The sequence below is a fragment of the Astatotilapia calliptera genome, chromosome 20 (assembly GCF_900246225.1).
Source record: "Astatotilapia calliptera chromosome 20, fAstCal1.2, whole genome shotgun sequence".
Taxonomy (NCBI): domain Eukaryota; kingdom Metazoa; phylum Chordata; class Actinopteri; order Cichliformes; family Cichlidae; genus Astatotilapia; species Astatotilapia calliptera.
Window position 1 is genome coordinate 632,977 of NC_039321.1, and position 25,174 is coordinate 658,150.

A 25,174-nucleotide genomic window follows, 5' to 3' on the forward strand; every position below is an offset into this window, starting at 1 on the left:
ATTAGTGGAAATGTGGAGATGACAGCTGTGGTTTCAGGACGAGCTGCTGTGTCCTCCATAAACGCCTCGTGTGAAACTAACTGATGTGGTGTGTAATACAGCATCGTTATTGTACGAGGCTGGAACCGTCGATAACCTCGCACCTGTCCATCACAAGACAACAAGACACTCCTTTGTAGAAATCCACCCTCCTGACTTGGAGTCTTTGAGTCTGGGAAGCTTCTGCAGCATCTCTTCAGCTCCTCCTGATGACCACCCCTCATTTATTTTATGACTTTAATCATTTATTTTCTCGGTGCACTTTTTTTCCATCGTTCCATGAACGCAGCCTGAGCTGTGGGTAAGAGGGCGGAGCATGCGCACTGAGCCAAAGTGTTATGAAACAAAGTAGCGCAGCAGCGGCTCGAGGTGCAGACAGTCAGAGGGACCCAGCGCGCAAACACTTATACCCCGGCACAGCTCCCCGCTCTGCCCGAAGACATGCTCCCGTCCCTGGGCCTCACATAGATGTCACCTCCGGGGAGCCAGCACAAGGTGAGCGGGTGGGTGCGGGTTGGGGGGAGACGGAGGTCGGCGTATACAGCGCCACCGGTTACATAAGCTCCGCTCCGGTGACCCCGTTTCTGGGGCCGTATCGGGTGTGCCGTCCCGGGCAGGTGTGTGGGGGGTCTCCCCGGTGTGTGAGGGGCAGGTGGATGTGGTTTGGATTCGCACCGGTTTTATTCAGCCGGAGCTGCGCTGAGGCGGAGAGCCCATTCACAAAAAAACTCCGTGACCTAATTTCCATTTGGAGGGTCCGTGAACGCATCTCAGTCTGTTGGCGTGCCGAAAGCTTCAGCGTTTATGTTTTCATCTTCATCGCGTGGGCTGAGTGTGAGGATGAGAAGTTCAGGCTGGAGCCGCTGGACATCCTGAAGGTCAGAAACGTCTGAGATCCGCCGACTAATCACAAGAGCGGAGCTTTGACCGCAGTCGTCACAACCTGGATCCCAGGATTGATCCCACAGCTGATCTCTGAACCAGCAGCTTCCTGTGCTGGCTGATCGGGGGTCGGTGTGCTGATCGGGGGTCGGTGTGCTGATGGTTTGATTGAGTCGGGAGGAAAGTGGGTCAGTGGGAAGTTTGTGTTGTTGTTAGGAAGAAGTCGGAGCGGCGCTGCGGGTTGCACAGGAGGAGGTTCGCCCCAGAGATGATCCTTGAAGCCGCACATAGTGCAGACCCGCAGCACAGCTGGAAAGTTTACAGACCAGGCTCAGATTATAATCTAGTGTGTTTGGGACATCTGGAGGAGGAGCAGCAGGAGCTCCGACCTGCAGCCCAGCGGCACTCCCTCACCCAGGTGCACCCTGGGAGTGTCGTCATCATTGTTAATATTCTTGATATTGAAAGTGTGATGATGCTGCTTAAAGCTGGGGGAGGGGACAGCTTGGCTTGTCATCTGACCTCAATAAGTTTTGTCTTTGTACGTTTATTTCAAATCAGCCTGCGTGGAAGCAGTCTGGACTCACTGAGCGATGATTGGCTGCTCTTGTTTTCTGGTGTTTGGTGTCGTCTGTATGTTTTTCATGCAGAACAGTAAAAAAACAAACAAAAAAACACTCAAAATATTTAAAAAACAAAGAAACGCATCTTTGTAAAACTGTGTCCTCAGTGAAAATGAGCCCACCACACTACGACTCAACCTCTGAAGCGAGCCTCCAGCTGGTGATTGGTTGAAATATCTCCTCCACGCTGATGACACTGTTTACATCACATTCTAAATAATGGCGTGTGTGTGATAAACAGGTGTGCAGTGTTAGGCGTGCAGCAAACGTCCAGGTGTGGAGACAAACACCACACGCTAACCGTGCGTCCATGTCTCACAGCTCTGTGTGCGCTCTGAGTCTGTCGTGAATCTTCGAGGCGCTGAGTTTTTGTTGAGCACGGCGAGTTCACCTTTGAAGACGAGCTCAGACGAAACAAAAGGCAGTAAAAGTTGTCCGCGCTGCAGGTAAAGCTCACCTGCTGCTTTGATGTTTCAGTGTCAGTAATCGGGTTAAGTTCTCAGCAGGTAAACACTCTGCTCACCGTTTCTCTCGCAGCTGACAGATCCTGCGAGCACCTGTGGGACAGGTGCGATGGAGGGGGTCGGTGCTGCCCGTCCTTCAGCTCTTTAGTCTGATTGGTTGTAGAACTCTGTGATGAGTGAGCTGCACTCACCGAGCTCAATATCAGATTATGAGGTACGACAGGAAGTGAGGAAACAGGAAAAGGTTTGAAGATTTTTTAACCTTGTGCTTTGAGCTTGTTGTGACTGTTTCTACCCACAGCAGAAAGTAAAAGCCTGCTTCTATTGTGGGCCCATCCCACGCCACTGCTCGCCGAGACGCGCCTCCCACCGCTCGGTTCAGTAGACTCACCGAAGCTTCTTCCTGTTTCCTCTTTCCTTTCAGAATAAAATGGCCCTAAATTCCATCCACTGGTTCCGGAAGGGCCTCCGTCTCCACGACAACCCAGCTCTGCGGGAGGCGGTCCAAGGGGCGTCCACGGTGCGGTGCGTTTACTTCCTGGACCCGTGGTTCGCGGGCTCGTCCAACGTCGGGGTCAACAGGTGGAGGTAAGAGGATTTAAATTACAATCAGATTATCAGTTATTAATCTGTTATTGAGTCCTATCAGGACGCGATTTTAACCATTAAAGTTAACTGGACTTCAAATGATCTGATGCTGAAACTGAGTTTAAAATGGATGTTTTTAAATAGTTTCTGTTTTTCCATCATTCATGTCTTTACTGAGAAACACGCGGCGAGAGAGCGGCGTGTTGTTTAGGAGCACTTCATGCTTCTCTGCGGAGCATCATCTCGCTGTTTCTTCAGTAAGGACAGAAATCACCTCTTTATCCTTCCTGATAACAGCAGAGGTGTTGGAATCATGCTGCTCGTTGTTCCGCGTGCGTTTGACAAACTTGACATGTTTCCATGACGATCTGGTGGTCCTGTCGTTATGAGTCCAGCAGGAGGAAATGAGCAGACCGGTGCTGGGCGAAGCTGCAGTTCCTTAAGGCGCAGCATGATGTCAGCGTTTCTCTGATGTCAGTCACATGAGTTTTATTTAACGGCAGACGTTTTTTTCCATGGGTCGGTGGTCTCTCTGCGCCGGGTTTCACCCGGAGACGCCCGCTCAGCTGCTTTCACAGTCGCTCACTTCTGCATAATCCCAGGAAAGGAGGTCAGCCGGCGCGATGAGCAGGTTACAGCAGAAGTAGGTTAGAGGATCGCTGTCCAGGCTGCGTGTGGTCAGACCAAGCTGTTCGCCGCTCGGCTTCACGTGCAGACCGGCGGGGTTGAACTGCTATTCTTGGTCGCCGCGCAGCACGATCCACCCTGAAGGCAGTGACCCGCTCGTATCCAGCTGACTGCAATGCTAAAAGTGTAAACTGGTCAGCAGTTTCGGCATCGAGACAGGAAGTGCACATGGGTGACGCTCTGTGACTGTTTCTCATGGATTTCCAGAAACTTTCCAGAAATTCCCAGACGGACATTTTTCATTCAAACTAATGAAAATGAATAAATATTAATAAAAGATGGAGTTTAGAGTCCACGCAGAAACTGCTAATACAGGGAGTGCAGAATTATTAGGCAAGTTGTATTTTTGAGGAATGATTTTATTATTGAACAACAACCATGTTCTCAATGAACCCAAAAAACTCATTAATATCAAAGCTGAATGTTTCTGGAAGTAGTTTTTAGTTTGTTTTTAGTTTTAGCTATTTTAGGGGGATATCTGTGTGTGCAGGTGACTATTACTGTGCAGAATTATTAGGCAACTTAACAAAAAACAAATATATACCCATTTCAATTATTTATTTTTACCAGTGAAACCAATATAACATCTCCACATTCACAAATATACATTTCTGACATTCAAAAACAAAACAAAAACAAATCAGCGACCAATATAGCCACCTTTCTTTGCAAGGACACTCAAAAGCCTGCCATCCATGGATTCTGTCAGTGTTTTGATCTGTTCACCATCAACATTGCGTGCAGCAGCAACCACAGCCTCCCAGACACTGTTCAGAGAGGTGTACTGTTTTCCCTCCTTGTAAATCTCACATTTGATGATGGACCACAGGTTCTCAATGGGGTTCAGATCAGGTGAACAAGGAGGCCATGTCATTAGTTTTTCTTCTTTTATACCCTTTCTTGCCAGCCACGCTGTGGAGTACTTGGACACGTGTGATGGAGCATTGTCCTGCATGAAAATCATGTTTTTCTTGAAGGATGCAGACTTCTTCCTGTACCACTGCTTGAAGAAGGTGTCTTCCAGAAACTGGCAGTAGGACTGGGAGTTGAGCTTGACTCTATCCTCAACCCGAAAAGGCCCCACAAGCTCATCTTTGATGATACCAGCCCAAACCAGTACTCCACCTCCACCTTGCTGGCGTCTGAGTCGGACTGGAGCTCTCTGCCCTTTACCAATCCAGCCACGGGCCCATCCATCTGGCCCATCAAGACTCACTCTCATTTCATCAGTCCATAAAACCTTAGAAAAACCAGTCTTGAGATATTTCTTGGCCCAGTCTTGACGTTTCAGCTTGTGTGTCTTGTTCAGTGGTGGTCGTCTTTCAGCCTTTCTTACCTTGGCCATGTCTCTGAGTATTGCACACCTTGTGCTTTTGGGCACTCCAGTGATGTTGCAGCTCTGAAATATGGCCAAACTGGTGGCAAGTGGCATCTTGGCAGCTGCACGCTTGACTTTTCTCAGTTCATGGGCAGTTATTTTGCACCTTGGTTTTTCCACACGCTTCTTGCGACCCTGTTGACTATTTTGAATGAAACGCTTGATTGTTCGATGATCACGCTTCAGAAGCTTTGCAATTTTGAGACTGCTGCATCCCTCTGCAAGATATCTCACTATTTTTGACTTTTCTGAGCCTGTCAAGTCCTTCTTTTGACCCATTTTGCCAAAGGAAAGGACGTTGCCTAATAATTATGCACACCTGATATAGGGTGTTGATGTCATTAGACCACACCCCTTCTCATTACAGAGATGCACATCACCTAATATGCTTAATTGGTAGTAGGCTTTCGAGCCTATACAGCTTGGAGTAAGACAACATGCATGAAGAGGATGATGTGGACAAAATACTCATTTGCCTAATAGTTCTGCACTCCCTGTAGTAATGGATTGCATTTATATAGCACTTTTCAAGGCACCCAAAGCGCTTTACAATTCCACTGTTCATTCACTCTCACATTCACACACTGGTGGAGGCAGCTACAGTTGTAGCCACAGCTGCCCTGGGGCAGACTGACAGAAGCGAGGCTGCCATATCGCGCCATCAGCCCCTCTGGCCAACACCAGTAGGTGAAGTGTGTTGCAGGGGGATCGAACCGGCAACCTTCCGGTTACAGCTGAGCTTCACAACGCCCTGAGCCACGGTTGCCCTGATAGTGTGTTTGATGCCAGTGAGACAGGTTTTATTCTTATTTTCAGACACCAGTTCTTAAAGCTGTCGTACTTTCCTGTGTTGAATATTCACTTTATGATCGCGTGGCATCAAAGTCTGCCTTGAATCTGAGACATGATGCAGGGACCTGGGATGAAAACCTGGACAATTTCCAAAGGATTCCCGGTGGGGCAGCAGAGGGAATAGCAGTGAGTTTGTGTTGTTACAGCTAAAATCTGCGTTTTCCTGCCATTTCTGTTCATGTGACCAACAAACACATTTAAGGTTTTTCTGAGTCAGTCGTAAGGGGAGGAGAAGCAGAAGGACTCGCAGGGTTGTGCTGCAGCTGAGGGGATGTGGACTCTGAAGGGAGAAGCTTATTTTGTTGAGGTTTTGTTTTCGCGTCTTAAACTAAATCTGCAGACCGTGGCTTAGAAGTGCGCCGTCGCTGAAGCCTTCTATTATGAGCTGCTCTGAGCTTTAATGTCCTGCTTTGGGAGAAGATGAATGAGAGCCAGCAGATGTCTGTTCAGCTGCTGTGACACCTGCAGCTCTGTGATGGCAGCCCATCATCCCATTAGCTTCGTTATCTTTACCTGAAACCTCGAGTCACACCGGGATTAAATGGCTCCGTCTCCTGAATGAGCATGTTTGAAAGTAAACTTGATGGAACAGAACCCTCTGAAGCTTTCTGTGTTCCCGACCCACATCCTCTGTGTGCTGCAGGACTTCGTATAGAGGTCAGAGACGATCACGTTGGATAACATACGCTGAAACCAGAGAGCTGCCTGAGATGTAGGTTACTGTTAACCCAGATCTAATCTGTGCTGCAAGCTTCACTTAAACAAACCAGACTAAGCTGAAACGTCCTAAGATTTGACAGAATAAACACTTAAATCAGTTTTACAAACGACTTCTTTACAGATCATAAAGGTTTTTATATTTTCCACCAATAAACACAGATTATAACAAACATGTGTCAATCACATATTTAAGAGAAGAAGGATCCTGTGCTCATAATTATACATAGATTAGTGTGTAATTATTCTCCCAACAAACTCATTCATTCAACGTATATTTAATATAGGCAAAATACTTGGCAGTGTGTGGAAGCCGCCATGTTCCCCCACCATATTTGAAGGACATCTCCCTTCTCACTAATAACGTTGACCATCCAGCAGAGGTGATGGAGAAGAGGTTGTAGGCTTTGTGTGCCATCTTCAGACTAAAGGATCATATATTTTATTGTTGGATTAAACGTCTTCAAGAAACTTGAAGTCCAGTCACTTTCTCTTGTAGCTCCTTAGACCCCCATGACCTGGATGACGAGCCTGCACAGACATCTGGATAAAACGTCTCCAGAGAGCCAGCTGAACAACCACTGCTGGTTACGATTTAACATTATAACAGCTAATATTCGGCTGTAGTATCGTAGAAGTCACTCTTTCCCCCAATAAACAGTTTGATTATATTCTCAAATCCTATGAAAGTTTATTCAGTAAGAGTCCGAGTCCAACAGTTTCACGAAAGCCAGCTAACAGAGGCAAGCGCGGGCGAACAGAGGCAAGCGCGGGCGAACAGAGGCTAACGCTGGTTAACAGAGGCTAGCGCGGGCGAACAGAGGCTAGCGCGGGCTAACAATAGTGCTTACTGATTCAGCGAGTCCTCAAAAGCACACCTCAGTATCGCTGTCATTGGTCAGAAGTGAGCTTCTGACTGTGTAAAGAAAGATGGACGCTGCTCACGTGCATTGACAGCTGAGGTAAACAGCAGACTGCCAGCCCACACAGCCGGGAAAAACACTTGGGGGTGGATCCAGATTCAGAAGCACGCCGGTGGTCATTAAAGGCCCAAGTTTAACGTGTCAGACTAAAACATGTTTGTCCTGTAGCAGCCACCATAGCTTGAATTATGCACTTGAGCTGCTGAGAGATTTCACACTCACCAGCCTGCAGCGTCTCATTCACACTGCTCCTCCGTGGCTCCTCTCCTCCTCTTCAGCTCACTTCTGCTCTGCTGCTGCTCTGCTGCTGCTCTGCTCCACATTTCACTCTTTATTTGTTGGCATTGGTTCTCTGGACTGTGTTCAGCTTTGCCTCCCCTGCTGTGCTCAGCCAGAAACCCACCGGCACATCCACGACCCGTTCTGCAGCTTTCATTTAACTACAGTCCTCTTTGTATTTATTAATCAGTCACAACTGGCTCATGTTAAAGCTCCCTTTATATCTCAATGTGTGTAAAAAGTCACGCCATCCCTAAAAGTCCAGGATGTAAGTGGACGTTTTGGGGGGGGGGTCTTCCTAAGATTAAATCTATAAACAGTAAAGAAAGTGTCACATTTTGTATATGGACTCATTTTTATCGATACGCTTCTGTTACAGGCTTTTATTTTTCTGATGATCATGGAGATTTTTCTGACATTACCATCATCCTCACAGTAAGAGGCTCAGACACTTGTTTTCAAAGTCCTCGAACGTGCTCAAGTTTCCCGCTCGGTTCTGGTTCTGCTTGGTTGGCGAAGGACCGAAGAGGCGGAGCAGTCAGCGTGCACCAGCGCCGTGTGAGTGCAGAGGCTGAGCAGTGGCCTGTTAATGTGGGACCAGATATTTTGCCATTTTCAGGGAAATGTGAGAGTCTGTGCAGACATGTAGGTTAGTGTGCCAGTGCGGTAAACTTATGAGCGGTTATGTGATGGTGACCTACATGAGGGGAGGCTTTCCCACGTGGCTCTTATTCAATCGTACACACAGCTGATCGATGCTGGAGGAGCAGGAAAAGATAAAGGAGCATCAAACTAAATAACAGTCTGTTAAACTACGTAAGCGTCGGGCATGCCAAGCATTCCCTCTGAGCGAGGCTGGCGGCTACTCCATCAGGCCTGAGTCTCCCTCTCCCTGATGAAGAGTCATCGAGCTCTACTCGTCAAACACAGCTGCCATACTGTCAAACTGGACTTGCTGCTTATGGGCTGCGAAGCTTTCCAGAATGAGTCCTGATCTGTTTCAGGTCTGTGATGGTGCTCGTAGAGCTGGGCGATATGGCCTAAAATCCATATCATATCTTCTGTAGAACGTACTTTACACACTATAAGGCGCACTTAAAATCCTTTAATTTTCTCACAAATCAACAGTGAGCCTTATGTGTGAATTCTGGTTGTGCTTACTGACCACGAACCGATTTTGTAGCACACGACACGCAGAGCTGTCAAAAATGTTTTAGTATGACGTTGCTAAGCTACGAAGCTGCACCGCTTGATTGCTTGTCGGAGCATTACAGCTGCCGTAGTCTGGAGCCTCGCGGAGTAATCTGGGTCCTAAACTCCGTCTGTTTCAGGTCCCAAAGTCAAACCAACACTGCGGCGTCACAAACTGTATGGCAGCCTCGCTTCTGTCAGTCTGCCCCAGGGCAGCTGTGGCTACAACCGTAGCTGCCTCCACCAGTGTGTGAATGTGAGAGTGAATGTGAGGGTGACTGGGTGTGTAAAGCGCTTTGGGGTCCCTAGGGGGGACTAGTAAAAGCGCTATACAAATACAGGCCATTTACCAGGTGTAACAATTAAGTGTAACATCCATGAAAACAGAATTTATTACTTTTAACAGAGTTAGAAGTTAGCAGGAAGTTAGCTCGCTAGCTTCCACCTAAACATGATATAGCATGTTCTGACTGAGAGATTTCTGAAACAATTCATCCTTACTGAACCAAGCCTGGGAACTCCAACCAGAGCTGGAGAGATACAGCACATGAGCCCACCCAAACACAGTGGGAGGGTCTTTGTGCTCTTAAACGTGTTTGTGGCGTTGAGCGGACTATGGAGGATGAGAGTGATCAGGTCAGAGTTCACTCTGTCACCTGACTTCCTGTAGTGTCTGTGTTCCTGTTACTGCTGACAGAGAAACAAATGCTCTAAAACTCACACCTCCTGGACAACAATGATGTTACGCACAAAGCTCCAACACCTGATGAGGTTTCTACAGTTTGTGAGCCGTTCAGGCCTCCAGCTGATCAGATCTTCTGAAGTGTTAAAGTGTGAGCCTGCAGAGTGACTCGTGCTGAAGGAATCGGGGAAAACACAACGTCTGGATTTATTTCATGATAATTATCCTGAAGGTTTTGCGTGAAAGTGTCAAAGCACCAAATTCATCCAGTCAGGACAGTGTTTCTATTTGCTCTCGATTCAGCCTGTGACTCATTACAGGTGTGTGTGTCTCTGTGTGCACGCGTGTGTGTGTGTGCGACAGGAATGAGGTTACTGGGCTAAGGGATTGTGTTGTGGAGCGGTCGAAGCTGAGTGTGTCTGCTCTGACAGATGTAGGCCAGAACAGTTATATAAGGATGGCTGTACACACACACACACACACACACACATACATACAGTGACACACACACAGCGCCTCCCTGTGTTTTCACCAGCATGTACGTGAGCAGCAGTGCGAGCTTCCCCATCAAAGATACCAGCCTGCTTGAGTGCACGTGGTCATACAGGTTCACTCTCTGCACGTGTACGCTCATGAGGGTGCTCACGTGTGCACACATAACAGCTGATGGCACGAAGGAGCCGAGCGTCTGGCTGGTTTTCATCCAGTCAGATGGAAATGAGGATTTCCTCAGAACAGTCTTTTACTGTCAGTGTTCCTCCTCCAGGGGGCGCCGTTCTGCCATTTGTCTTTGTGACTGCAGACGCGTGGCTCAGGGTCAGGACTCGGGCTCGTAGCCTCTTCACTGTTTTGGTCATTGTCCTCTTTATTCTCACCATCTGAAAACGCAGAAACCTCAGTGATCAGAACGTGTTTCACTTCCATGGATTCAGGCACAGAATAACGGAGGCCACACTGAGGGCTGCACTGAGCCTCTGAGTCCCTGCACACATGAGCGCCGACTGCAGAGAAACCACAGCGCTGTGCTGTGTGAGCACCGTCGTCTTTAGCTCGCTCACAGTCGTTCTTGGACATCAGGTCCGGGGGACTTTTGCGTTTGACTGACTGAATCTGATGACTGCGCTGGTTTTGCGGCCTTGGTCGAGCCGTTTCTGCGCTCGTTGTAAAGTCAACGTCGGGCCGGTTTATTCTCCTGAAATCAGGCATCATGTTGCTCGGAGGCCCGAGTGGCTGCAGACTGAACCGAGCTATAAAAAGAGCAGACGGTGATTATAAAACCTCCTGGCTGAGTGTGTGCAGGCGCTCACGTGCCGCCGCACACAGATTGGGAGCAGGCAGAGCTTTGGCGGTTTAACGATGGGGTCAGACGGGGGGACGGAGCTGTAACGATCAGACTCTGTCTGGTCTGTTGGACCTGCAGTCACACCTGATCAGAACCCCATCAGCTTCAGACACTACACACATGAATGCACGCTTTCTTTTCCAAAAACCAAGAAACTTCTCAGGGTTTCGCTGTGGCGCCCCCTAGAGGGGGCAGCTGAGAGGATTTGTGGATCATAGCCTGTCTCATTACAGCGAAATGATTTTTATCTGGGTCGGGTTTTAAAAGCGCGAGTTTCACCTGTAGGATCCAGCATCTTCCTGTGAGCTGTAATTATTACTAAAGTGTTTTTGTAGTGGATAACTCTGAGAGGGCATTTCCAGCTTCGCGGCCCAGCGGGGCAGGGGCGCAGGTGTTGGGAATCCCTGGGTTCCCGTCCTAGATGAGGGTCAATGATTTTCGCTTTGTCATGCATCTCGTTTCTGTCCTCCTGTCTCTCCTCAGGTTTCTTCTCCAGTGTTTGGAGGATCTGGACGCCAGCCTTCGCAAGCTCAACTCTCGCCTTTTCGTCATCAGGGGCCAACCAGCCAACGTGTTCCCGCGGCTCTTTAAGGTGAGATGCAGGAAATCCTACTCCGGGGTTAGGGCAGACATGTGACCAGGGCGCTCTGCTCTGCTGCTCCTGCAGCCTGTTGGGAATCCTCTCTCTCTGTTTCTCAGGAGTGGAAGATCTCCCGGCTGACCTTTGAATACGACTCAGAGCCTTTTGGGAAGGAGAGAGACGCCGCCATCAAGAAGCTGGCCATGGAGGCGGGCGTGGAGGTCATCGTCAAAATATCGCACACCCTGTATGACCTTGACAAGTGAGTGAGCTTTATTTAACGACAGCGCGGACCCTTGAGAACACAGCGACGCTGTAAGGACATTCAGGGAGGGTTGTTTCAAACCGTCATGGAGCCTGAGGTCACATGATCACAGTCATGTGTCATGAGATTCCTCTTTGCTTCTCCGCAGGATCATCGAGCTGAACGGCGGGCAGCCTCCGCTCACTTACAAGCGTTTCCAGACTCTGATCAGCCGGCTGGATCCTCCGGAGATGCCTGTGGAGATGCTGACGGACACACTGATGGGGCACTGCGTCACGCCCGTCCTTGAGGACCACGGGGACAAGTACGGCGTCCCCTCGCTGGAGGAGCTTGGTGAGAAATCAAACACACTCACGAGAAAACAACCACAAAGATGGCCGACAGCGTTTCTCGTAGTTGAAGCACCAATCAGAATCTCCGTGTACTTATTCATCCACGCCCTAAAACCAAAATCCAACAACAAACAGGCGAAGATCTATGGGCTCAAATTGTGGTCATAAATATTTTGTACTTGTAAATCAGGATTTATATGTGTAAAAAGAATTTGTGTATGTGTAAAAAAGATCTGTGTGTGGCCAAAAAATACGTGTGAAATTCTGCACTGAAGTTTCAGGTTACAAGTATGAATTTTGACCCTACTTTTCTTCCTTTCATCCGGTTGGTCAATGTCATGTCAATCACAAATTTAACAATCCAATCAGAGAACAGATGGGTTTGGCTATTGGAGGGGTGCTTTATGGAGCTTCAGGTCCTTGAAGGGAGTAAATGCCCTTTTACATGCCAGCCCAGCTTTTTCCGTCTGTGGCGGTCCGAGTTTGGTGATTTTTGTGTCACAGGTTTACGTGCTTAATAAAAGGACCTCCAGAGCCTTTTCAACAGTGCTGCAGACCTCAGGGGGGCAGGCAGTGCTGTGGAAATGACAGTCTTCACTAGTGGGGATAGTTACAAAGCTTTCTTTGTTTTGAATTAGCATACATGTTTTTATTGAACATTTGAAGATAAAAAAACTGAAACACTTGTAGAGGACGTAAATTCAGAGATAGAAACGACAAGGAGCAGGTGCATCTAGTACAGGTAAAACCCCACAGAGCTCAGCAGCCAGCGCAACAAATTCTGGATCCTTTGCCTTTAGTTAGCAGTTAGCATTAGCAGCACATGTTACGTCCGATGTGAAAGGACCTTCATGCTGCGCATTGTGACTCACAGCCATGGTCCCGGGTCAGCCCTGACTTTGTGTTAAACTAATCCTAAAGTAATGATGGTATTTCTAACCACTGATATAGCACAACTTTATCTTTTAACAGCTGCGGAAAGTTAGGGGACCTGACTGCTATCGGATATTTATACAGAGATCCTCCAGCTTCAAACTGTATCACCCTTCAAGGACCTGCAGTTCAAAAAAAGAACCCCTCCAACAGCCAAACCCATCTGTTCTCTGATTGGACTGTTAAATTTGTGATTGACATGACATTGACCAATCAGATGAAAGGAAGAAAAATAGAGTTTCACGCGTATTGCTTACACACACACAAATTCTTTTTACGCATACAAACCTGATTTACAAGTACAAAATATTTATGACTACAATTTGAGCCCATAAAAATCGACCAATGATCAAATCACACACACACAGACACACACACTCTCACAGACAGAGGCACACTCTCACAGACACACACAGAAACACTCTCACAGACACACGCACACTCTCTCACACTGAGTGTAGCTGAGCAGGCCTGCAGCGCCCCCTGTGGCAGCTGTGTGCATCACAGCTTCGGTGCAGTTTGATGGCGTTCCTGCACAGCGTCCGTCAGTCAGCTGCTGCTTTCACACCTGCAGGTTTTGTCCCAGAGAGTTTTAAAATCAAAGTAAGGGCCAGGAGACCTTAAACGTGGCTCCTGAGTGAAGCTGTGACGCTTGAAGCTCTTGAGTGTTGCACGTTCATCCAAAGCTGATGACACACATCAGCTTTGGATAAGTGTCTGGAGTGAAATAATATAAAAGATATTTGGCTGAAACTTTTTTCACTTTGAAACACTGATTTGTTTCTCAGACGACAGGGACCAGCCCACCCCAAACAGGGCTTTGGCTTAGTTGTCCTCTCTGCTGAGTCCCTCGACTTCATTGTCATATTTTATTTGTTCCTGTGTGTGACCCGGGCACCGAGCCTGAGCGAAGGCCTCTGCAGCTCCACAAACAGACATGAAACACTTGTTGCAGCGCCCTCTGCTGGAGCTGTTTTAAACGCAGGAAAAGAGCTTCCAGCCTGGTGGATCTGATTCTGGACTCATTCAGCTTTAAGGAGAAACTGCAGTCAGCTGATTGATGCCGAAAGAAGAACTCCTCCCATAATTAAACCCCAAACCTGTCACCTGCTCTCTAATTTAAAGCTCTGAGTCGGGTGAAGCCATCTGTCTCTGTCCATTCATGCAAGCACCTGCTGTGGAGCACCTGCTGTGGAGCACCTGACCCTGAGACATTTAAGGAGCTCTGTGCTCCTGAATGAACGTGCTGATCCTCAGTCTGCTCCCCATTCAAAGAAACCTGCTGCTCCACAAAGCTCCGCCTCCATCTGCCACTCACAGCTGCCGCTCAGGTCACGTGTAGAGTGATGCACACCTGCCCAATATAACTCTAATCTGATCCCAATTAAGTAACTTCTGGTGCTCGTTGATGACTTCTCCTCACTCAGAGTTGAATCTGTCACGAGTCGTAGCGTCAGGCCCACGCCGCTCTCTCAGTCCGGTTCGGTTTCTGCTTCATCCTACAGCAGGTTCACTGACGGGCCGCATCTGAGCAGATCTGATCAATAACGTCAATAAAGTCCAGAAATGAAATATTGAACTTTTTATTCTGGTGATAAAACATGAAAATAAATCATCTTCAGTCTTTATTTTCAAACCAATCAGACGTTTACTCTGAGCTCGTTCTCAAGAGGTTACAGAAGTGAAATGACGGGGTCGTTTACCCATGGGGTCGTGACGGGTTAGTTTAATCACGGGGTCGTTTAACCACGGTGTCGTTTACCCACAGGGTCGTTTAACCACGGGGTCATGGCGAGGTCATTTACCCACAGGGTTGTGACGGGTCGTTTACCCACGCGGTCGTGGAATGACGGAGCATCGCTCTTTTGTTCCTGAACTAGTCAGTTCAGTTCAGTTCATTTTTATTTCAAGCATTTCAAACATGTGCCTTCACAATCATTACAAAATATCATTCCATTATTTGTTTGAAAAGGAGTGTCTTAAATTAAACAAACAACATATGAAACATATGAAGTAAAGCAAAACAAAACATACATAAAACATACATACTGTAACTTCGGTCGTTGCTGTGCTTTTTGGAAGTCGAATTTCCCAGAGGAACCCACCCGAGGGATTAATAAAGTTCTATCTTATCTTATCTTATCTTATAAATCAAAAACAAGAAATTAGCAAGCCCCACCACAGTATAGTTTCTTTCATATGAAAAATACAGAATGTGTATATTTGCAGATACACAAGTTATGGAAAAACAAACAAACCAAAACAAAAGAAACAAAAAAGAACCACAACACCATTACCAACAACCAGTCGAAGCTTATTTCTTTGTGTCTCTGAGTACCTTGGGTTTAAATTTCACCTGTGCAGGTGTGACTTAAAGGCACAGCGAGCAGGTTCAGGTAATCCAGCAGGTCTGGGATGGGAGACAGGTGGGTGGGGTGCCGAGTTCTGATTGGCTGTGTGTGTTTATGGAAGGTTGACCTGCTAAGGACAATGATGAAGGTGAACCGTCTCTTTCAGGCTTTGACACGGAGGGGCTGCCGTCAGCCGTGTGGCCAGGAGGAGAGACCGAGGCTCTTACCAGGATAGAGCGCCACCTGGAGAGAAAGGTGGGTACTGCAGCTGATGGTGGGCTGTGGTCATAGAAAGCTCTGAGGGGATGACGTTCAGCAGAAGCGCTGAGGACTTCTCAGTGACGCAGCTCCTATTTTCATTGGCTGTTATCTTTGATGGGGCAGATTAAAGATCTTCAGCATCACAACAGAAGAAACGCGCACTCATCTGTTTCAGTAAACACATTAGTAGGGCTGGGCCATATTATACCGTTCACGGTAATACCGGTACAATGTTAGGCAACGATAAGAAAATGAAATATGGCGATAGAATGTGGGTAAAATGCACATGCGCAGGGCCTTTGTTTTCATATGCACATGGCCGAAAAAGCATGGCGGCGACAGAGAATGAGAAGGGAGAAAGGAACATGCAAGCGGCCGTCGTTATTGCCGTATTTGTCGGACTAAGGTGCTCGTAAATCTGGGAGTAATCTGGGTCCTAAACTCCGTCTCTTCAGGTCCTAAAGTCAAATGAACACTGCGGCATCAGAGTTAAAAAACTGTCTAAATTCTTTCATCTTTAATAAAATGATCCGCGTTGCTGCTTTACCAGGTGTAACAGTTAAGTTTAACATCCAGGCATCCATGAAAACAGGATTTATTACACTTAACGGAGTTAGAAGCTAGCAGGAAGTTAGCGGAAGTTAGCTCGCTAGTTTTGCTAGTTACCTAAACATGATATAGCATGTTCTGACTGAGAGATTTCTGAACAAATTCAAACGTACAGCTCTGCTGTCACTTCCAACATATAATAAGACAGGAAACTAAACAGCAGTGACGCTTGTAGGGTTACTGAAGTTGGACTAGCTGGTATATAATGATGTGCTACGTGATCGCTAGCGACACAGCTATGTTAGCACAACAAACACAGTGAAGCTGGAGGATGAACGCTAACACTTTTCCACTCGATAAAAGTTAACTTCAGGGTTCATCATGGTTAGAGACAAATGCAATCCTATGGCAGGATGCTGTAAACAGACCAAACTTCAGTCAGGAGAACAACTGAGATAATCCATCCACAATACGAGGTTAGCCATTAATATACTGCAACAACATGGGAATAGAGCAGCTGCCAGAGAATTCAACATTAATGAATCAATGGTACAGAAGTGGAAGAAGCAAGAAGAATGAGTTGAATAAAGTTTGATTCATCTGACTGCTTTGTTTCGCTTAATGTGCCTTATAATCCCGTGCAGTTTATGGTCCAAAAAAATACGTATTTGACGTTTTTATTTGGCACACTGCAGTTTAATATTGCAAAGCACCTCTTTTTAACTTTGGTGGATATTATACATGGTTATGCTCAGGATATGTCAGCCCATTTCTACTGGAAATGGCTTTTGGTTAAACCTTCAGCAAGGAATTTGCATTTGCACTGTTCAATTTTTATATAGCTTTAATGCACATAAAAAACAGCTGCTTGTTTAAGTGAAAATAAATGGATGGATTTTTGCGCTAGTAAAGTTGTGGAGTTGTATTTTGTCTCTTGCGTGTTATCGCAAATTTTCAAATATATATCGTGATAAATATTTTTGGCCATATCGCCCTGCTCTAACAAACACTGTTCGCTTTCTTTTCTTGTCATGTTCTTGTCTGTCCGAAAACGTCTTTTGTTCAGGTTCACAGACATGTGAAACACTCCCTGCTTCTTTCCAAACCAGCCGCCTGTGATTTGGTGAATACTTTAACGTGGCCGTCTTACTTCCCCTCCTTTCTCTCTCCCTCTCTCTCTCTCCAGGCGTGGGTGGCGAATTTCGAGCGTCCGAGGATGAACGCCAACTCACTGCTGGCCAGCCCAACAGGCCTCAGCCCATACCTGCGCTTCGGCTGCCTCTCCTGCCGCCTCTTCTACTTCAAGCTCACCGACCTGTACCGCAAGGTCTGCGTCAGACCCACACGTTGCTGTTGCATATTTGTGCTGCCCCGAAGCATCGGTGCGACTGCACCGCAGCGATGATCTCATTTATGGACGTGTATGAAGCAGAGCCCATCTACTACTCTGTTTCTGTACGAATGAACTCCATAGACGAGACAATGCTGTGCAAAAGTCTTGAGCCACCCCTCATTTCTTCACAAACGTTCCTGTAATCTTTGAAGTGCTCTTGAGCAACAGTTGTCCAGAGGTCTTTGTAATGTTAAACTCTGACCTCTGAATCATTCTGAACCAGTGTTGTAGTGTTAGGTTGTGCCTGTTGTGTGCAGACACAACCTAACACTACAACACATTTGAATCAGAAGCTAAAACTAAAGAAGGCAGGCTGTCACACAAACACGTTATCTGTGAATCTATGAGACACGCCAAATATAACGCAGTTTGACATGAAATGGGATTTTTGGCCCAACAAGGCGATTCCCAAAGAGGAATAATATCATTTTATTATTTCCAGATCATTGCATATCAGTGCAGGTGTGAGCTATGAGTGCACTTGCCAGATGCAGTGATCTGATTGGTCAGATCTGAACCATCAGAGATGAAATATTGGCATGAAGGCCCCACCGAAAGGGCGGTGACATCACCGCTGGGCTCAGGTCGGTGCTGCTGAACCCACTGAGACGGTCGAACGGTGACTGACTGCTGTGATCAACAGAACGTCGTTGAAGTGAAACACTTTTATAAAACCGATGGCCGAGGTTGAAAGAGTTAACCCCCCCGAACGCTTTTAACCCGATGCTTTTGTGATGTTTCTACTGATGCAGGTGAAGAAGAACAGCTCTCCTCCACTCTCGCTCTACGGACAGCTACTGTGGCGCGAGTTCTTCTACACCGCCGCCACCAACAACCCACGCTTCGACAAGATGGAGGGAAACCCCATCTGCGTCCGCATTCCCTGGGACAAAAATCCTGAGGCGCTCGCCAAGTGGGCTGAGGCGAAGACGGGCTTTCCCTGGATCGATGCCATCATGACTCAGCTGAGGCAGGAGGGGTGGATTCATCACTTGGCCCGGCATGCCGTGGCCTGCTTCCTCACCAGAGGAGACCTGTGGATAAGCTGGGAGGAAGGAATGAAGGTGAGCACATGGGAAGCGGTCATGGTGCGGTGACGTGCCGATACTGAAACATGCCGATGAATCAGACGGGAACAGCTGACCGCATTACTGCCTTTATTTTTGTGCGTCAGGGTTTAATGTCGTAGGTGTTTTTCCTTCTTCGTGTCGGCCTTATTATTTTGGCACGTTTGCCAGTAACTTCCGTTCATGCTTAAGGAATAAAAACAACCGAGTTAAAACAAAGTGATGTTACTCACTCAGGTGTCGGCTTATTTTTGCACTTCCTGTTTTAATGGGCTGTGGTTACCTGCTGCAGGTGTTTGAGGAGCTGCTGCTGGATGCAGACTGGAGCGTGAATGCGGGCAGCTGGATGTGGCTGTCCTGCAGTTCATTCTTCCAGCAGTTCTTCCACTGCTACTGCCCCGTGGGCTTCGGCCGGCGCACCGACCCCAACGGGGACTTCATCAGGTGGGTACCTTTCCTCCTATCGCCCCTTGGTGCCAACAGCTGAGCCCGCACCTGGTTGGCGCCCTTCCTCCCTCTGTCTCTCAGGACTGCACAGATATTAGAGCGTTGAGGGTCATCAGAGGAGAGCAGTGAGTCACAGGGGAAGCACAGACAGATTTACCTGTTTTAAAAGTAACACCTGTTACACCTGATGGAACCTGCCAGTTACTGATGACGTCAGTGTCTCACACACAGTCAGCTCAGGGACAGGTCAGCTGAAGACAGCAGAGGGGGAGAGAGAGATGGGGGGATAAAGGGGACGTCCAGATCTTAGGGTAAGTCAACAAACCAGCGTCCTTCCCTCCTCGTCTTTGTCTGTGTGTCATCAGCTGTTTGTAGCTGTCTGTTCACACCTCAGCACTTAGTCTGGGATCCAGGATGCTAACGACCTCACAGTGTGTGTGTGTGTGTGTGTGTGTGTGTGTGTGTGTGTGTGTGTGTGTGTGTGTGTGTGTGTGTGTGTGTGTGTGTGTGTGTGTGTGTGTGTGACTCTGAACATGTATGCATCAGTAGACGTGTACCTGCAGCAGCGTGTTCATTACTGCTGCTCTCTCCCCCCTCCTTCCACTCTGTTTGTGATTTTTGGGGGTTGGGGGGAAAGTTCAGCGGTCCCTCTCCCCTTCGTAGATTGTAGCTGATTGCTTTTAAGGTGATTGGCCGGTCTCTCGCCCCTCCACCCAGGTGCAGCCTGCGCTTCCAGCCGGGGCTGCCGTGGATGGACGTTGTTGATGGCGGTTTGTTTCATGTACCTGTGCAGCCATGAGGCACTCGCGCCCCAGCGGCACCCTCTGAGCAGGTTTATGACTCGGTGGCGTCTCATTTCGTCAAAAGGGATTCTGACCGCTTGGTAGGGAAATGCAAACGCTTCGCCTGCATTCGTTAGGTAGAGCGTTATGAAGCATTCCACGGAGGGTAGTGAGGAGAGGCGTTGGACCAGCTGTAGCTCTGCCATCGCAGTGAAGCACGATTGGCGCCGGTACTCGTTACCTGCGCCGTGCCACGCGAGCCGGTCCACTGTCCAGGCGCTGGGCAAAGCCCCTCATCAGGCCCTTTGTGAAATGTTCAGTGGCGCTCTGCTTTTGTGAATGCAGCCCTGCGGCTCAGGCGGAGCTGGAGCGGCGGCTGGCTCACTCAGACACATGGCGTGGATCACTAGTGCACATGTGCATCACGTAGGGTAAAAAACAGGCCGAGATCAGAGATACAGATCTGACTGCAGAGGATAAGCAGCCCTCGCATGGCTAGGCTTAGGCTTTTCCCCGACCATCATCCACCCAGTCACATCCATCCAACATCCAACCACATGCAGCAGGGAGAGTCAGCCCCACCCTTTATGTTTAAAGATGTCTGCATATCTGCCAGTGTAGGCGTGAGGTGAAAATCCAAAGCCGTGACACTAAATGTGGACAGCAGATTGAAGATTACATCATCAAAGATTACATGACAGGAAGAGGAAGCCCTTATTGCCCACGCCACCCGCCGCCCTCCATCGGCTCGCGTGCTGCCGGCAGGTCGCGGATCTTCCTGGCAAAAGGGTTGTGGTCCCTTTTGGTGAAATGAGGGGGCTCCCTAGTGTGCCGGCCCAGAGTATGGCGCTGTGGCGATGGGAGAGGACAGTCAGCAGAGGCTTTGGGCCCACTGACCACTTAAAAGACAACCACCACAGTCAGAGGGGCAGGGGGGGCAGATTTGAGCTCTTTTCTCAGTCCACTGCTGTTTGAAGGGGATGGAGGTGGGGTAAGGTTGGGGGAGGGTGGGGCCAGAGCTGGGAGGTACGGTGGAGGACTTCTGTCATCAACGGCGAGCTCTCAGGAGAACTTCAGCTTCCTCTTCTGTTCAGCTGTGAGGAATGAAACCAAAGAAGAGCTTTGAGCGATGGACGGACAGGAAGCTCGATGGCAGATCTTTTCCACCGTACGCCGGCTCTGGTCCAGGTGGGGTGGGAGGGGTTGGGCGGGTGGGCTCAAAACTTTGTGCTTTCTAATGGCGTGTTGCAGTAGACGTCTTCCTAGCGGCACCAATCAGCAGTGATGTCTCTAACGACACGGCGCTCTCCGTCCGTCGAGCACGCGTGCGTCCACACGGCCGCACCGCTGCCTGCCCCCACTGTGCCGCTTCCCACAGTTCCACTCGCCCCTCTCCTCCGCCCCGCCTGTGTCCCCTCCTCGGACTCGGTAAGGTCGGACCAAGCGCAGTAGGTAGGTGGCTCTCTTTCCACGACAGTCCAAGGAATCTTCTGCACGTTGTGAGATGTTGACCTCTTGCTGCAGTCTGATTGGCTCTCGCAGCGTCGCTCTGCGTGTGCGTGGCGTGGCTGCCGTCACACCAGCTCACAGTAAATGTTGTTGGGACCACAGCCCCTGGTTTTCCACCACGTTTGGCAGCATTAACGTCTCTCTGAGCGCCCTGTGACGGTTACTGCCCGCAGTGCTTCTGACTCATGTCCTGTAGCCTTACTGTGCAGTGTTGTGCTTGTTTGTAGCTTCGTTCTGCAGCAGCTGACTTCCTTAAAACTTGTAAGCACGAAGGGCTGCAGACCAGCGTGCTCCGGCTGCAGGCCTAAACCTCAGCCAGCTCTTCACACAGCAGCAGCTAAAGTTTGGAAACACACATTTCAGCTCATATCTGAGACGGTAGCTCCGAAACATTCAGACATGACATTTTTTCCTCTTAACCCTTTACCTCCCTGCATCACCACCACCCCAATGCACTTTGTACCCCTCCTCGTGCTGACAGAAGCCAGCATGTCTAATGTCTCCATCTGCTTCCAGACGATACTTACCTGTCCTCCGAGGTTTTCCTGCTAAGTTCATCTACGACCCGTGGAACGCTCCAGAGTCTGTGCAGGCGGCGGCCAAGTGCATCATTGGAGTCCATTACCCGAAGCCCATGGTGCACCACGCAGAGGCGAGCCGGCTCAACATCGAGAGGATGAAGCAGATCTACCAGCAGCTGAGCCGATACAGAGGACTGGGTACGAGATCAGAGAACATGAAACGTTAGCCTTAAACCACAGCACAGCACGCCCCGGTCGCTCCAGGAACTAAAGCTATCAGTAACTTTAGAATATTTAATGAGGCCAAGTTCTGTCTTCGTGCTGCGCAAACTTTCAGTTCACACACTCATGTGATTCTTTCCAGAGGTTTGAGTCGTCGTAGCTTCAGGAGTTTAAGAGAGATGCACATGAAAAAAACGAATTCAAAGCTGAACCTAGTTTTTATTCTGCAGGAGTGTTTTTCTCCTCCAAACAGGTTTTATGTGATGGAATAACCTGCAGTAGTTTGATGTCTGTGACGTGTAGCAGCAGTGTTCAGATTTATTACAGTTTCAAATTGTCAAAGTTACGAGTAATAAGTGTGTGTGTGTCTTTCAGGTCTGCTGGCATCAGTGCCGTCCACCCACGGGAACGGGAATGGAGGAATGATGGCCTTTTCCCCTGGAGAGCAGCACCCAGGGACCAACAGTTCACACAGTAAGGCCTCTGGACACAGTCCGAGCTTCCAGCTGCTCTGGCAGCTCTGTTGTTGAGTCACGTCTTCTTCTGTGGTCTTCAGCGCCCGGAGTGTCGGGGAGCCCCGTTCCAACAGGAAATGGCAGCGGAAGCATCCTTCTCAACTTTGACAGCGAAGAACAGACCGGCCCCAGCGGCGTTGGACAGCAGCATCAGCGCCTGCAGCAGCATGGTACATGACGCCGCAGCTTCCTGTGTGGACTGAGGTCAGATTCACAGTTTAGTGGCACGATGTCGTATTTATAGTGTGTTTGTGTGTGTGTGCGATGCAGGATACCACTCAGTGCCAGACACCAGCCAGAACACCAGCAGCCGACTCTACCACGAGTTTGCTGTGCCTCAGCACCCAGGTACGCCGCGGGCAGGAAGCATTTGAAGTGTTTCACGTCAGCTTCGGCTCAGACCTTTCTCCTCCTTTTCCTTCAGGACTCCTCCTGCACCCCCGGGGCGGCATCACAGGGAAACGGGAGCGCGAGTCGGAGCGTGAGGGGTCGGGGGAAGAAGAGCCGGCGTCCTGCTCCGTGCACAAGATGCAGCGACAGAGCGCAGAGGTCAGCCCACCACTCGGCAGAGCTTCTGTCCAAAAGCTGCCAAAACAGTCCTGACACGTAAAGCCAGGCATCCCGTATTTCAGGACTTATTCCTTGTTGAGGGAAATTTAGGCCGTGTGTGAAACAGGAAGAGAGAGCGGCATTCCACCCCGCAGATATGAAGAACTCCTGTGGCGTGCTCGGTTGCCTGCCAATAATCCAGGTGTGTCTCGTCTCATTGCAGGCAACCTAGAGCAGATGGAGAAGAGACCGTGCGGAGTCCATGGAGCCGGCAGAGAGAGGAACGCCCGACATCACCGCCTGTCCTCCAATCACAGCAGCTCCAGACAGGCGCCTCCTCCTCTTCCTACTTTTCCTCACACACAGAAAATCCCAGGGAGCACACACAGAGGTGAAAATGTGTCAGTTGGCTCGAATCGGTTGACCTCTGACCTCAGAGGAATGTGCAAAGAAACAAATGACCTCAAACTTTATTTCTAATAAAATAAATAAACCAATAAAAACTTTATTGTCTTAAACGGCAGCCACCGCCACGCAGCTGCCAGGCTACGACGCGGAGCCTTCGTCACAGGCTTCGGAGAGTCTTCTTCTACTCAAACAGGCTTAAACAGGGAAACGCAGCTAAAGCTCCGCCCACGAGCCACGCCTCGAACAAAGAGGTCATCCAGAGGAGCGCAGCTGTAACACGAGTGACCCGAAGCACCAAACGCAGCCTGCCAACTTCACTTCCTGTCTGTGTAAATAAAGCCTTTTTTTAATACTGGAGGTGCAGCGGGTTAATAAACACGAAACCTCCTACTTAACGGCACTGGTTGTGATTCCCCCTTTCACCACCTGGGGCAGCATTTCACCAGCACGTGTCTTCACGCTGTAAATGAGCGCGGCTCACCGCTCCATACATGCGCACGCACGCTACGCTGGGGCTTTGGATGTGGAGTTTCTTCACATCCTGGTGATGCTCCAGTTAACTTTGAGCATTTTTAAAGCAGTTTAGAAAAACAGGATGTTACACGTACTACCTTTATTTCCGACGCTGGCTTCGTGGGAACGTCTTCGACTGCCTGGTTTGTGCTCACTCGTATCGGCAGCTAACATCGAATGCAAGTGAAATTTGGATGCATTAAAGTCACAAGTGTCAGAGGTCTCTATATATTTATAGCCGAGCCCGTTCCTGGTCTTTGAGTCGTGTTTACAGTGACGTTCTTAGATTAGAGCCTTCGTGCCGTGGCGTCGTTTAGCCCTCTGTGTGACGCCGTCATGCACGAGGAGGCGAAGCATGGCTGAACACTCAGGTCCTGATCTGAGACTTGTTCTGTTTCTGTTGTTGGACCATCGTCCTCGCAGCTTTTCCCACATTTTTACTGAGGTCGCTGCGCTTTAGCACTTGTGTTTGGTCCGACCTGGCCAGTCACATTTTCACCTCTCTGTTCCCCTCACACACACCTCCTTCTGCAGATGTGGTGGTTGAGCTAATGGCTGCGTTCAGACTCCTCTCCAAGGCATCACATTTTTCTAAGATTTCTTATAAAAACCAAAAACCTGCTAAACAAAAATGAAGGAAAAAAGACTAAAAACTAAGTTGAGTCAACGCGCTGAGACGGGCGACCCAAACGAGCCTCATTCTGTCACAGACAACATTCCTCACACGGTTTCCTGCGGCGCTGCACGGAGGGACACGTGAAGCATGCACGGCTGTTCGGGATCATTAAAACTGTAAATCTGCCCAACATCTGCTTCATGGCCGACAAACAAACGGTCGCTGGCGTCCAGGGGGGTGGGGATCCTCCACCAGCACCGCCACTCCCACTCAGAGAATGTATGATAAAATCCACACAGCAGCATCGGTGGCTGATGTTAGCACCACCAGCTACACACACACAAACAAAGATCTGCACATACACAAAGATACGCACACCTGTTATTACTGCGCAGTTTCATTACAGTTACCCTGTTTTCTTTTGAGTTTACAGTGTGATTACCCGAGTATTTCTCATGTCATTACAGAGTAAATATATACAGTAAATATGCTTTTTTCCCACAGGAAACGTAGTAAAGTACAGAGTAAATACTTGTAAACATCTGGTAATTTCACTGTATTTGCGTACAGTTACATGAGTAAGGACCAGGCTTCATGTGAGTTTGAATCCGGGCTAATTTATCTGTATTTAAACTGTAATCACACCCACAACTGTAAACTCAGATAACTCACTTCCTGTTGTTTCACAATAAAAGTCTTCTTCTACTGAACAGT

The 25,174-nt window shown here is 48.7% G+C and overlaps 1 protein-coding gene across 1 annotated transcript; it reads left to right on the forward strand.

Annotated features, from left to right (window-relative positions):
* Positions 1–345: 345 nt before the first annotated feature.
* Positions 346–25,174, forward strand: cry3a (cryptochrome circadian regulator 3a). The gene is made up of 15 exons (XM_026154955.1): positions 346–534; positions 2,433–2,596; positions 11,131–11,239; positions 11,347–11,489; positions 11,641–11,825; positions 15,275–15,363; positions 17,105–17,245; positions 18,064–18,375; positions 18,671–18,822; positions 21,633–21,835; positions 22,235–22,333; positions 22,416–22,544; positions 22,645–22,722; positions 22,799–22,923; positions 23,147–25,174. The coding sequence occupies exons 1-15, from the start codon at positions 508–510 to the stop codon at positions 23,153–23,155; spliced, it is 1,965 nt and encodes a 654-aa protein (XP_026010740.1). The 5' UTR covers positions 346–507; the 3' UTR covers positions 23,156–25,174.